General features: G+C 32.1%; 1 protein-coding gene across 6 annotated transcripts in view; it reads left to right on the top strand.

The window, feature by feature from the left end:
* LOC142336393 (agrin-like) overlaps window positions 1–14,900 on the top strand; it is a 156,785-nt gene that overhangs the window by 29,138 nt on the left and 112,747 nt on the right. For all 6 annotated transcript variants that reach the window (XR_012758902.1, XR_012758901.1, XM_075385192.1 and 3 more), the window contains 2 exons: window positions 13,713–13,797; window positions 14,081–14,371. Coding sequence is in view for 4 of the 6 variants with exons in the window: in XM_075385192.1 (XP_075241307.1) it covers window positions 13,713–13,797; window positions 14,081–14,371 (376 nt within the window). In the remaining 2 variants the exon portion in view is untranslated. The remainder of the gene's footprint in view (window positions 1–13,712; window positions 13,798–14,080; window positions 14,372–14,900) is intronic.

The raw sequence follows: 14,900 nt of genomic DNA, 5'->3' as shown, positions 1-14,900 counted from the left end.
GTCCCGGTAATACCTGAAGTACATGGGTTAACAAGTTTTTTTTTGAAAAAACTTGTTTTCGTTGACTAAATATGTTTTTGTGTCCCGGTAAAACCTGAAGTACATAGGTTAACAAGTTTTTTTTTAAAAAAAAACTCGTTTTTGTTGACTAAATATGTTTTTGTGCCCCGGTAATACTTAAACTACATGGGTTAACAAGTTTTATTTTAAAAAAAACTCGTTTTTGTTGACTAAATATGTTTTTGTGTCCCGGTAATACCTGAAGTACATGGGTTAACAAGTTTTTTTTAAAAAAAACTCGTTTTCGTTGACTAAATATGTTTTTGTGTCCCGGTAATACCTGAAGTACAAAGGTTAACAAGTTTTTTTTTTAAAAAAACTCGTTTTTGTTGACTGAATATGTTTTTGTGTCCCGGTAATACCTGAAGTACATGTTTTTTTTTTAAAAAAAAAACTCGTTTTTGTTGACTAAATATGTTTTTGTGTCCCGGTAATACCTGAAGTACATGTTTTTTTTTAAAAAAAATCTCGTTTTTGTTGACTAAATATGTTTTTGTGCCCCGGTAATACCTGAAGTAAATGTTTTTTTTTTGAAAAAAAACTCGTTTTCGTTGACTAAATATGTTTTTGTGTCCCGGTAATACCTGAAGTACATGGGTTAACAAGTTTTTTTTTTAAAAAAAATCGTTTTTGTTTACTAAATATGTTTTTGTGTCCCGGTAATACCTGAAGTACATGGGTTAACAAGTTTTTTTTTAAAAAAAACTCGTTTTTGTTGACTAAATATGTTTTTGTGTCCCGGTAATACCTGAAGTACATGGGTTAACAAGTTTTTTTTTTAAAAAAAATCGTTTTTGTTTACTAAATATGTTTTTGTGTCCCGGTAATACCTGAAGTACATGGGTTAACAAGTTTTTTTTTAAAAAAAACTCGTTTTTGTTGACTAAATTTGTTTTTGTGTCCCGGTAATACCTGAAGTACATGGGTTAACAAGTTTTTTTTAACGAAAACTCGTTTTTGTTGACTAAATATGTTTTTGTGTCCCGGTAATACCTGAAGTACATGGGTTAACAAGTTTTTTTTTGAAAAAACTTGTTTTCGTTGACTAAATATGTTTTTGTGTCCCGGTAAAACCTGAAGTACATAGGTTAACAAGTTTTTTTTTTTTAAAAAAAACTCGTTTTTGTTGACTAAATATGTTTTTGTGCCCCGGTAATACTTAAACTACATGGGTTAACAAGTTTTATTTTTAAAAAAACTCGTTTTTGTTGACTAAATATGTTTTTGTGTCCCGGTAATACCTGAAGTACATGGGTTAACAAGTTTTTTTTAAAAAAAAAACTCGTTTTTGTTGTCTAAATATGTTTTTGTCTCCCGGTTTTTCTCAAAGTACATGGGTTAACAAGTTTTTTTTAAAACAAAGACTCGTTTTTGTTGACTAAATATGTTTTTGTGCCCCGGTAATACCTAAACTACATGGGTTAACAATTTTTTTAAAAAAAATCGTTTTTGTTGACTAAATATGTTTTGTGTCCCGGTAATACCTGAAGTACATGGGTTAACAAGTTTTTTTTAAAAAAAACTCGTTTTTGTTGTCTAAATATGTTTTTGTGTCCCGGTAATACCCAAAGGACATGGGTTAACATTTTTTTTTATAAAAACTTGTTTTTGTTGACTAAATATGTTTTTTTGTCCCGGTAATACCTGAAGTACATGTTTTTTTTTATTAAAAACTCGTTTTCGTTGACTAAATATGTTTTTGTGTCCCGGTAATACCTGAAGTACATAGGTTAACAAGTTTTGTTTTTTAAAAAAAACTCTTTTTGTTGACTGAATATGTTTTTGTGTCCCGGTAATACCTGAAGTACATGTTTTTTTTAAAAAAAACTCGTTTTTGTTGACTAAATATGTTTTTGTGTCCCGGTAATACCTGAAGTACAAAGGTTAACAAGTTTTTTTTAAAAAAAAAAACTCGTTTTTGTTGACTGAATATGTTTTTGTGTCCCGGTAATACCTGAAGTACATGTTTTTTTAAAAAAAAAACTCGTTTTTGTTGACTAAATATGTTTTTGTGTCCCAGTAATACCTGAAGTACATGTTTTTTTTATTAAAAACTCGTTTTCGTTGACTAAATATGTTTTTGTGTCCCGGTAATACCTGAAGTACAAAGGTTAACAAGTTTTTTTTAAAAAAAAAGAACTCGTTTTTGTTGACTAAATATGTTTTTGTGGCATATCAAAACTTATTCAATGTACATTGGGTATATTTATTTATGTGTATTTATGTACCCAATGTATATTGAATAAAAATAAAGCTTTTTATCTTTTTCAAAAACTATGCTATCACTTTTGTCACGGTTTGAGAGAAATAACACCTTTTTACTCTACAAAATAAACATTTTGCATTTTGAGTAATTTTACTCAAAGTTGTCGGTGTCCGTCGTAGATGATTCTTGCGATAAATTGTTTCTAAAATGAAATACAAAAATTTTAAGTCCGAGAAATAATTTAGAATAAAAGAAGTTGTTACTGTTTTAAACAGAACCCCCAAATCGTACGTTTTGCGGCAAATTATATAGGTTCTGTATAAAAATTTTGGATCAAAAAGTATCGCCGAATTCTCAAATTTAAAAATAACATCGGTTTAATTACCACTTCAATATTTTTACCACCGATGACGCCAATGACGAGAAAAAGTTTTAATTTAGTTAAGTAAGCATCGCCAGGAAATAAACGTTTTCTTCAAAAAATTTTTCTTCTGAATCGTAAAAACTTATGAATGTCATAAAATTTGAGGGAGAAACATGATCAGTCTTATATCCAAATGGAAAATCAAACCATAAATTTATCTTGTCCAGAAAAATCAGCAATTAAAACTGAGACTATTAAATCTAGGAAAACTCGGATGTGTGGACACAAAGATCCTTTAAAAACTATGTGCGGGGAATGAGTATTCTGTTTTGTTAGCAATATCGCTCAATCATGAATTTTGTGAGATTCTCATAGTTGTTTTTATAAAGAAAAATTGAAAAATGGAAGTATTTTTGATGGGTTCATTTATGTCGGCAAGTTGCCAATTTTTTATTTTATTGAATGAAAATGATAACAATTGAAGCAAAATTGTCCTGAAACAACGAACACTTATATTTTTGTTAACCATGATTAGTTTCAAAAAAAATACAACATTGACATTAGAGATTTTTGAAAATATCTACTATTGTAGAAATATAAGATAATGACTACAGGCAGTTTCAACTTAGAGCATACTAACATCAACGAGAAAGCAATTGTTTGCAACACTAGCATAGGGGCAATAAGTTGAGGCATTCGTTTATTGGGTGCTGCCATTTAAGTTTGAAACGCCTAACCACATTCTTGAAATAGTGAATGAGGGCCTTGTGGAAGACAGTTTTTCCTTAATGAATGCTAGTGCGAACGTTTAAAAAATATCCAATTTGCCAAATAATTTTGCTGAACATTTTTCCTAGAATATTTTTTATCTACACTGTATAATTACTACTAGTTTAATCATATTTAGTTTTTGATTGGTAATATTGTTTACATAAACATGTTTTCAGTTGCACGAAATAGTTTTTCAATTGCGCAAAAAAATTATTATCCGTTATGTATTACATTGGCTTTAAAAAATTGATTTCGTAGCACCAATGCTACCATCAATCAGCGAAAACCTGTAGCATCAATGCCAACCACGCAGATTTTATGATGTACAAAATGGTTTGATCTTTTTTTGCTCGGTAAGATAAAATAGCCAGTTCAAAAGCATTCCGATATTACTTTTCACTGTTTGTGCTGTTTTGTGCTTATTTTGCTGCATTTGCCGAGAAGTTTTAAATTTTCGGATTAAAGGTTTTGATTAATTTTTTTTTCAATTTTTGATCTGCTGTGTAGATCGTTTGATACAAATATATAGACAAGATAGACATTCGTCAATTAACAATTCATTTTTAAAAAATCAATGTACCCTTGTTATGGGGTCTTCGGGAGCCTTATTTCCTGGTAACACGTTTTTTTGCAAGTTTTGTAATTTTCGTTGTATTTTTCGTACTATTTAGGTGAAAAGGTCAATGATTTTGATAAGCAGACAGATGGATTTCGTGTAGAATTTAGTAATCCGGTAAGATTTTTGTAGTCATTTGAGCAGTCTTTGGTTTTTCGTTCAATTTTTGTGTTTTTGGCCTCTGTTTGTCTCCTACATGTAAATCAAAGCCTCCGTTAGCCTTCAATTTGAATATCGTATCGCGTTGGGCTCGAAAAAGATGGTTTTGAAAATATTAGTAATGATGTTGACTTTTATAAACTCTTCAACTTCAGCAAAAACAAGTGCTGTCTTTATTCAGCAAAAACGAATGCTGCCTTTATTAAAGATAGCAAAAGCTAACGCTACCTTTGTTAGAGTTATTTATGTTTTCAGTACCTTGACGTCAAGACTACCTTAAAGCAAAAAAAAAGTAAAAAAAAGTCAGCAGCAAAGTCAAAAGGCAAAGTCAGCAGCGTAAATTTATATGAACGAACACGCTGATAGAATTTTTTCTGCTTTCAATCATTGAGAACGTTATCTGACAAAAACTTTTTTGTTTTTGCGATAAAGCAAAAAAGTTTTTTTTTCCACAAGCAAACCGAATTATTAGGTATTCTATATCTGGACTTCAAACTGGTGAGATCAAACCAATTTAACTTTTAATTTTATATAGTTTTTTTCAGGGCGAGTCTGTTTTGTCTGGTTTATGCACGAATAACTAAAACCAATCACCCTAAAGCACAGATATCAAGTTGACAGATACTAATTCGGGTTTGTCAAAATGGACAAAAGAGAAACTAATAAGCGAGGTGATGCAACTAAGAAATCAAAGAAGGGTGTCACGTAACTTAGCAAATAAGAATCAAGACAATAACCAAGAATTGGACAGACTTAAGCTCGACTTGGAACATCAGAAAGAACTTTATAATCAAGCTCAAACTGAGATTCAATTTTTGAGGAGTCTGAATAATAAACTAATATCAAATTTAAATCGCGAAAAAACAGCAGAAAAAGACGTCGTGAAATCGACTGTCAACCGTCATTTTTATCCAAAGTTTGTTCCTCGTTTCACAAAACTGTTAATTATTTCTGACAGCTCGTATAAACTGGTCGCCAAAATGACATCAGTTATGATGCTACCATTCATTCTTAATCATCTTCGACAATAAAAGACCTCAAAAATATCATTGACAATTATGCGTCATCAACTCCATTGATCAAGGTACGGCAGGAGAAGATGCCGCTGAAGAGTTGAGAGTCGTTTTTATCGAAGTGCGTTAAAAAAGCCCCTAAAAACGGCTGTTTTGGACGCGAAACTAACCATAATGAAATAAACAATTTTAACCGGACTTTAGACGATAAAGCAGATGGTTTACGCGGCGAGTTTCAAAATACCGACATAAAAGTTCTGGATTATAATTTGGAAAATGTAGATATTCGAATGGATGGCATTCATCCTAATCAAAATCAAATCCAGAAAATGGTTTTTAGCTTAAGAAATTACATATCAAGTGTGGGGTATCAACCTTCTGTCAGCAACGTATCTATGAAAAAAATCAAAAAGCAGCCAATAGATAATGTCGTCAATAACTGGAACAGAAATGATCATATGGGATGTAATGCGTTTGGGTGACTTTGAGAAATATGTTTCCTATTGGAAATTTTTCGTGTTTTTAGCGTGTTTATTCTTGCAGTAAATGAAAAATGCAAGTGTTCAATCAAATGTCACCAAAGCACTTCAATTTATTTGATTTTTAAAAGCAAAACAATGGTTGATAATGTATATCTTGGATTTTGATCTGTAAACATTATATATCAGTTCCTAACTATAACCTACTTAATTTTGGCTTTGCGGTGATGTCAAATCTAATCCAGGTCCCAATTTACTTAATTTACAAACATTCGAAGGCTACGACAAACACAAGGCAAATGCAAATCTGCGTCCATGTTTTGTATACACAAATATTAGAAGTGTTAACAACAAACACGAAATTTCAGATTTTTTTCAGCAGCAGAACAGACAAACATGCTTTACTGTTACTGAAACATGGATAAACGGTAATCAGAAGATACCCTTAAATTTTTTAAGAAACAATCACCACTTTTTTCATAAAGGTAGATCAAACTTGCCGCAGTTAACCAGAGGTGGTGAAGTAGGAATATGAGTACCAAATTTTTTCAAACATAAAAAACGGAATGATCTCAACTCTATTAACCGAAGTTTTTTTGAATCACTATGGCTTGAAATGCAAGCACCGTTTAAGGAAAACCTTCTAGTAAACGTTTCCTATTGTTCCAACAAAAACTTGGGCAAATTTTTTTTACAAGAGAAGAGTTGACATCAGAAATTTCAAGCGCAAATTCAATAACAGATAATGTAATACTATTCGAAGACTATAACATCAATTTTTCAATCAAAAAGAAAGAGAGTTATTTGCTTCCAATAATGGGCTTGAGATAGTAAATAAAAGTACTCCAACCTGGATAAATGAAAATCAGGAAACACTGATTGATCACTGTTTCACAACAAAACACTGTTTAACAACAAACTTTTGATACAACTGTTATCGAGCAGTTATTTGGAAGTGATCATTTTACACAAGTTTTCCTTTCGTCATTGGACATTGATTATGAAAACAACAAAACGCAGTTTTTTTTACCGGGATACTAGCAAATTTACTAGAGCTATTCTTAACAAAAAAATGCAACAGCGGATTTGAGTCCCTTGTATCAACAAAACAATGCAAACTCAAATCTTTCAAATATGTTTGAAAATTTTCTGAATAATAAAGCTCCCATTAAAATAGGAGAGCCATCGTCAAAATCAACAAAAAAGAAATGGTTATCCAGAGAAAATTTGAATCTTATCAAAGAAAAGCATAGGCTTTGCAATAGTTAAAAAGAAAAAGCAGACGTTAACACATATATCTCATACAAAAGAATAAGAAACCATACAAGCAGACTATTTAGATGAGCGAGTCACAATTATTCAAAGAAGTTGTTCGAAAGTCTTCCCGATTCAAAACAACAGTGGATATTCATTAAAAACAAAATAAAACACGAGGATAAAAAGAGCGAAATTTCTAGAATTCGGTTCAACCAAGATAATTTAAGAGACAAAAAAGAAATCGCTTACACAATTTATATTTGTTTTTATAAATTAGTTTTATACGAAGGCGAGACAGAAAAGGTTGAGCTACCGGACTATGCTTTTGACAAAACTGAGTTTTCCTTCAGACATATAACGAGAAAAGAACTGTTCACTGTAATTGGTCAATTACCACAAAACAAAGCATTGGGTCCTGGATTACTTACTACATGGTCCTTCAAGAGTAGCAAAATGTCTATTTGAACACATCTACAGTTTGCAAAAAACGAATGCATATCAAACAATATTCTTCCCGACGTACTTAAAAATGCATATGTAACTCCAATTAACAAAAAAGGTGATCCACTGGAAGCAGAAAACTACAGACCAATTTCACTTACACCGACTCTTGCAAAAATTTTTGAAAGACATTTGCTCCAACAAATGCTAGTACATGTTGAAAAGTATGAAATAAAAAAAATCAATTTGAGTTTCTGAAAAGAAATTCTGCGAATGACACAGTAGTATCGTTGACAGAATCAGTGAAAAGTTTGTTAGAAGAAAACAAAAACCGTTGTTAGCATATTCTTGGATTTAGCCAAAGCTTATAACTCAATATCTCACAAAATTTTTACCGAAAAAATTAAAAAATATGGATTTAGTACGGAATCAATTGCAATGCTAGAATCATTTTTGTCTAACAGAAAACAATGCGTAAAGAACGGCATTGAATATTCGAACTGGGTGACAATCAGTCACGGAGTACCGCAAGGAACAGTTCTCGGACCTTTAATTTTTATAGTATATATCAACGATTTCCCAGAAAAAATGAAAAAAAGAGAGGACGTTTTACAGTTTGCAGATGACACATGCATTATTTGTCATTCCAAATCCAATGAAAATCTCTTATTCAAAATTAACAGTGTTTTTGAAAATACTGACAGTTATATGAGACAAAATTTGCTAACTTTAATTCGAGATAAAACAGTAATTGTGGTTTTTTCAAAAAATGGTGAATCAAAAATTGAACAATTTCATTATAATGGAATTTTCATGGAGCCGAAAACAAGTTGTTGTTATTTAGGTATAATGATTGATAACAATCTAAATTTTGACATTCAGCTAAACAAAATTTTATCAAAAATGGCAAATGCTATTAGGTCAATTTACTTGGTAAGAAATTTTCTACCACTAAAAGCAAGAATCGGTCTTTTTAAATCACTTGTGCAAGTTTTTTCAATCGTTGTCGGTTAGGTCACTTAATAGAGTTAATAGACAAATAATTTGGGGAATACAAGTTTGCCACCTGCGCAAAAAGTTTGACAGTGCAAGAGATCTGTTCTTGAAAGACAAATTTCTACCAGCAGAGCTTTTCTTTAAAAAAGTTTGTCTCCTTAAATTTTTTGACCTCCTCTCACTATATAAAGAGAGCAGTCAAGAAACCAAAAACTCCTCTTTCAGGATTCTTGAAAAGTACGAATTGACAAAAAACTCCAGAACTGTCCAGTTTTTTCCAAAGAATAAGTGCCAATCCAAATGGAATGACAGGTCACTGATCAGAAATTTTTCTAGGAAGTTGAATAATTTGCCAATTGAAATCCGAAAAGAGAAAACTAAAAATAAATTTAAGGAAAAACTAAGCGGCGAAATGGTCAAAATGCATGAACGTGTTCCAATAGATAGACAAGTAAGAGGCTTTAGGAGACAAGTAATTTTTTCTACTGAAGTATAAAGACCAAACTATTCATATATTTACGCGGCGATTTTGAAAATGTAAATATTTAAACAAACGTTTTTGTTGTGGTTATAACTTTAAATTTACATTTTTGAAGATTAGAAAAATATATGGAAGTCATTTTATGTCAATTTTTGAAGAAGTTCGTTTTGTCTCTGAGGCCCCTAGTGGTCTACAAATGGGTTGTTTCAAGTTGCAAATTACCTTTCACTGTTTCTAAAACTTGTATTTTTTTACTCTTGTTTTATTAGCTTTTGTTGTTTTTTTATTTTGAAATTTTTAGAATTTTTAAAGTAGCCTTTTTTGTCGTTTTAAGACTGTTTATTGTTTTCAGTTTTATTTTTGTTTTTATCTTTGGGGGTGAGGCTTTACATTTCTTCTGATGGTAACACTAATAGTAATGCCGAATAATCGACTAATAGACTCAATATTCTAGACTTATTATAGACTTAAACGTCTGCTTTATTCATTCTTCCTTGCATTTATTTTTAGGGAGCATAATAAGCTACTCGTTGAAAGTTAGCTTGTCGCGCTTGAGTTATTGATTAGGTACTTTGTCTTCCTTTGGTTTAGTAATGTTGTGCTTTTGAGAGCCAATTAAATAGGGCAGTTTTAAATATTAAGGTTTGTTTGAAGCTTACAAGTCGCTTGAGTTGTTTTGTGATTAACGATCGAACAACTTTTAAATTCTTGCCAGACTTTCACTAGTCAGTTCTAACTCCTTTTATAGGCGCTCAAATCTCCGAAGGATTAGTTTTATTCTCACCCACAAAGTGACATTTATTTGAAGACATTTGACCAATTACATGAAACTAATTGAACAAAGTTAACAAGTTTCCATTATTTATTAACAATTTTAATAAAAACTTCGAATGTCGAGACTTTTGCATAGTCTTATATCTTAGTTGAGAAGGTTATTTAACTCTTAGCATATAGATTTAGCACCAAGATTATGGTGCCTCAACGCTGTAGCGAAGAACTATTAATATAAGAAATAAGTACATAAAGTACTGAAAAAACTCAAGGTCCACCGTCGGGTGAAAATTCTTTGTAGTCATGAAAGAATTATATAGATATCATACAGATCACAATGTATTTCCTCGTACGATTTTTGTACGCAACCAAGCAAATATTGTATGATCATCGTATGATTTTGTTAATCTTTTTCTCTCTAACATTGTCTTTTTTTATTGAAGAAGACGCACCACAATAACCGTATTGCAATATAATGACCGAAAAGTAGGGCTGCCGGTCATAAGGTCAAGTCAGTTTTTCACAAAAAGGCCATTAATTTAAAGCCAGGTTACAGCAACAACAATTTATTTGTGAGAAATTTTAACAAAAATGAGAGAGAATATTGGAATCATTTTTTACGATTATATACAATATAACAATTTTAATTGGGCACGTGAAGAATCGTGTAATAGACTGTGTTGAGCTACTGTCTTTGTTTCATGCGCAGTATAAGACTTTATAGTATTAACAAGAGCTGTCTTTAAGAACTTTCAAAAAATAATTTTCAAACATTTTTAAAAGTTTTGATAAGATTCTTTATGAGCTCAAGGACATTTGATTTAACCCTTGTATCATAACCGTGAAATTATTCAAATCATATAAGTTGATGTCGAGCTTCTGAAATGAACCAACGATTCACGGGCCAAAAAAACAGTACGAAAGAATGCCATTTCAAAAAAAAATTGGAGCAACTATCAATCAAAGCCGGATCGATTTGTTCTTTTTTCTCAATATATTTAGTTGACACAATTTTTAGTAAGTGAATATAAACCTTGAGTGAAACTGAACCTGAAACCTAAACTGGATTATAACACTATCAACTATCAACAAATCAGTTTTCAATTGTATGCACAAATTAAGAAGTTAGTTTTAATATTGCTTTATTTTGTTTAAGTTCACATTATCATAAATTTGTGTTGGTAGAGAATGCTCGACAAAAATTCTAATGGTTAGCAATATTCCAATGACATCAAATATACATAGAAAAAGTGACATTATGAAGAGTGCTCACATTTTTTTAGCCTCGTTAATATACAGTCTATCAAATATTCAATTTCATCTGGCAAAACTACGTAACTACTAGTATGCATGGAGCTTTACAAATTAACTGAAAACAGATAAAAACTCGAAAATTGGTAATATTATTCCCATAAACAGAACGTAATGAAGCGCAATTTTTTCTTGAGCAGTAAATTACTTCTTACTGTGTCTCTTTTGTAACTCATCTTAGTGAACATGCAGCCTAACTAATTTAGACTTGTTGAAAAGAAAGTTAAAGTTGATAACCTAAAACTTTGCATATGAAGAGAAAATATTGTAATAAAGGAAAACTGTGCTGACAGAGATGGTTAATTTTACTGGCGTTTATCTAGCCTATTCAGGTTTTTAAATGGTTATTATTGAATGCAATTAAAAAAAATGTGGATTTTTCAATTAAATCATATTTTTCATATCTGAGCTGCTGTTTGTTCCCATATACTAAGGAGAATTTGCAGTAATAGAAATATTCAGGAAAACCTAGCTACATTATAGGACTAAATTGCTACTTAGCCCGAATTTCCAGTGTTGAGTTGAGTTGTAACCTGAACTATAATAACATAGCCGGCAGATTGCCGGAAAATAGCCGCGATAGACTCTTGTGGCGTTACATGAATTGAAACAATTATAGATATAGACCACCAGTCCTTTAATAGACCACTAGACTTTTTGGGTTAGCTTCGGACTGTCATTTTTATGAGACACATAAGCTCTATAAGAAGAAAGCCCTAATAGGGCTTTTTCAAAAATAGGATCTTTTCCGTTTTTGCCCCCTCAGCTTAGTGGGCGCATATTATTTGCATCCCCCAGATGCACGTGCAATATTTGGGGGGGGGGCACAAACGAAAAAGATCCCAAAATTAATATTCGAAATCAAAAACTCAAGACTCTAATATTCAAGAATTAGGGCATATGTTTGGCACTACTTAGATGCACACTATTGACCTTTAATAAATAAAAGTTCATAAAGTTTAAAGTTTCATAAGTGTACTCAGAAGTCATTTTTTTGAGGGAGGTAAGTCATTGAAAAAGTCAATTCCAGATGAGATGTCACGGTAAGACGAAACAAAAATCTGTTAGACGAAGTAAAAAAACATAGCAGGACAAGTCCTGACGTACAATTCAAATAATTTTCATTGATTTAACAAACAACTAGACCTAGAACGGACAGTGAGTGAATTAGGAAAACCATTTCTTAAAAAATCAGATGAAAAAAAAACAAAAAAACAGAAAATCAATGTCAAAATGCTGCTAGGGAGAACAAAAAAACCACTAGTGAGATATGTAATTTTGATTCTAACAAAAAACCAGGTCCAGAATGAGCTGTGAATGGATTGGAAAAACTATTTAGAAAACAATCTGATCCAAAAAAGCGAAAAAAACGGTAAAAATCAGAGTGAAATTGCCGCATGTGAACAAAAAACCACTACCGAGAAACCGAATTTTTGTTCAAACACCGTTTTCTCACTCTATTTTAAAATTAGAGCAACAAAAAATTCACGCCGCAAAAGCACTCGCTTTTTCTCTCCATTTCCTGTTTCGGCGTGACCAAAATCACCACTCCAATTTGACTTCAAAAATCATGAAAATGTGTGAACAGATCTTAAAAAAAAAGACAGCGCCCCAATACAATTCAAGTTCTTTGAATTGTAAAAAAAATTATTATTGAACAATTATTTTTCTATCGTCCACTGAGTAATGTCGGTGATTGATTGTGCTCCCGGAGAGTGAGGTCAACTGGTAACTAATTTTTTTCATATCAATTGTTCACTTTAAAATGGTTTTCTAAAAAATTTTAACCTATTTTTTCTTCGTTATTGGTTGCTCACTTTAAAACCCAAAATAATTTGTAAATTGATATTATATCGTTCTCTTCGCTATTGATTCTTCATTTAAAAAATCCAAACAATTTTATTTTTGTATAAAAACTTCTTTTCGTGTCCAAAAGGGATACAGATTCAGAGTCAGACACTGGTGCAAAAACTGCATAGCCCGAAGCAAAAATTTATTTTCCGTATTGATTTCTTAAAAATTCAAAACAAAGCAGAACCTCTTTTAATATGTTCTCAAATGAATTACGTAGTACAAATGTATTTGTGTTCAGGACTTCTTGGTTCTTCCAGACAAGTACCTAAAACAATTACTTTAAACATCTCAACTATACTCTGGTTATCATGGTCAAATAAGGGCGGAATATGTAGAGTTCTTTTCCTGATATAAAAAAATGTTTAAGAAAAAATTATAGTAGAATTAAAAAGAAAAAATTGAAAAGAATGAAATAAAACTCAACCCTTTGATACACTCTCTGTGTTTCGGAAATTGAATCTTAAGTTCTTTTTATGTTTATCATATGGTAATTGCTATTTCTTCCCCATGAAATGAAAGACAGATTTAAGACTCCGTGATTTTTGTTTCATTCTATGCAAATTTTCGTTACATCTCGGAATATTCAGATCTTTAATTACATAGACTGGAGGATGTTCTTGGCATTATTACCAGGGGTCATTTTGGGTCCGCGACTTCAATCCGCGTGAACTTTCTGTGTGACTTTAGTCGAGCAAACTGTTATAGAGTTGACCTCCCCAGTCCAAAACCTATTAAGCAAGCCTTGTAAGAGTTTGCAAGATTCTCGCAAGACTCCTGCAAGATAACAGTCTGCATCAAGATCTTCCCAGATAACCGTCACAAGAAAGAGTCTTAAATAATACAAACTAAACGTTGGAGTTGGCCCAGGGCTTGGCAGAATTCCAATAATTTAATTAATGTGTCGAATTCAATCTAATTAAAATGTTGTTTCAGGTGACGTATACGAATGAATGCGAAGTGAACAAGTCTGCTTGCTATCTCAATCTCAGTCTCAGAGTCATTTACGAGGGATTCTGTGGTAAGTACTAACTACAATTTTTCTATTTTACAACAAATTGACAAATATTTCCTTCGAGAAAACTAAATGTGTTTTATGTGACGCTCTCCGATAAGTTCTGGTCGGTGCAAAATTTTTGACAAATTCAACTTTTTTGAAATGTGGAGGAGCACAGACGTCTGTGCTCCTTTTGTGAATGTAAATCACATTATATGGAATTTTATCCCCGCTCAAAAGTCCATAATGAAAAAAGCATTTTGCTACTGAAACTTTACAATTTTTCGAAAAAAAAATTGTCGTTCAGAACTTCCCGACCCGTGCAACCGTCTCAAGTGCTACCATGGAGCTTATTGTGAATCAAGTCCTGACAAAATATCTGCCAAGTGTGTCTGTCCAAAAACATGCCCCTCTTCATCTTCCTCAACCGCAACTTCGGAGGTCAACTCGGGGTCAAATGGTCAAGTGGAGCGAAGACAACAGCAGGATCAGCCACTGTGTGGTGACAATGGGAAAGATTACTCAACTAAGTGTGAGATTGAGAAAGACATGTGTCCCAGTCAGAGACCAATCAAGGTCAAATTTGAGTCATTCTGTGGTAAGTCAAACAGGAGACAATTTTTAAATATTCGTTCGGATCTGTGGACCGCTTGCTCTCTATTAACAGAATATGACTATTTTAAATCTTTGTAAGAGTATATAATAATAGAAATTGCTAGTCCCGCCTATTAGGCTATACAGACAATAACCAGAGCAGAAGCATGCATTAGTTCATACAAGGCAATGAGAACAAAAAAAGTTAACGGGAGGGGGGGGGGGGGCAGTTCGGACGAGAGCAATTTCACTTAAATGGGTAAATGGGAATTTAGTGTTGTTTTTTTAGCTCATTTCAGATCTTTGCCACTTTTTACACTGATTTTGAACAGGACAGAATTTCAGAAAAAAATGTGCGATAAAGCAAAATCGGATCTATTCTGTCCCCCCCCCCAAGCTTAGTTGGCATAAATCTTCTATGACCCCCAGGCGCACGTGCTATTTTCTTACATAGTAACGTGCTATATAACAAGAATTTGTAACTGGGGGTCATAAAAACACTGGGGGGAAACATAATAGATCCGCAAAATCAT

Source organism: Convolutriloba macropyga, chromosome 3, assembly GCF_964194025.1.
Source record: "Convolutriloba macropyga chromosome 3, txConMacr16.3, whole genome shotgun sequence".
Lineage (NCBI taxonomy): Eukaryota > Metazoa > Xenacoelomorpha > Acoela > Convolutidae > Convolutriloba > Convolutriloba macropyga.
The sequence above is the reverse complement of the archived record's forward strand: the minus strand, read 5'-3'. Positions and strand labels throughout refer to the sequence as shown.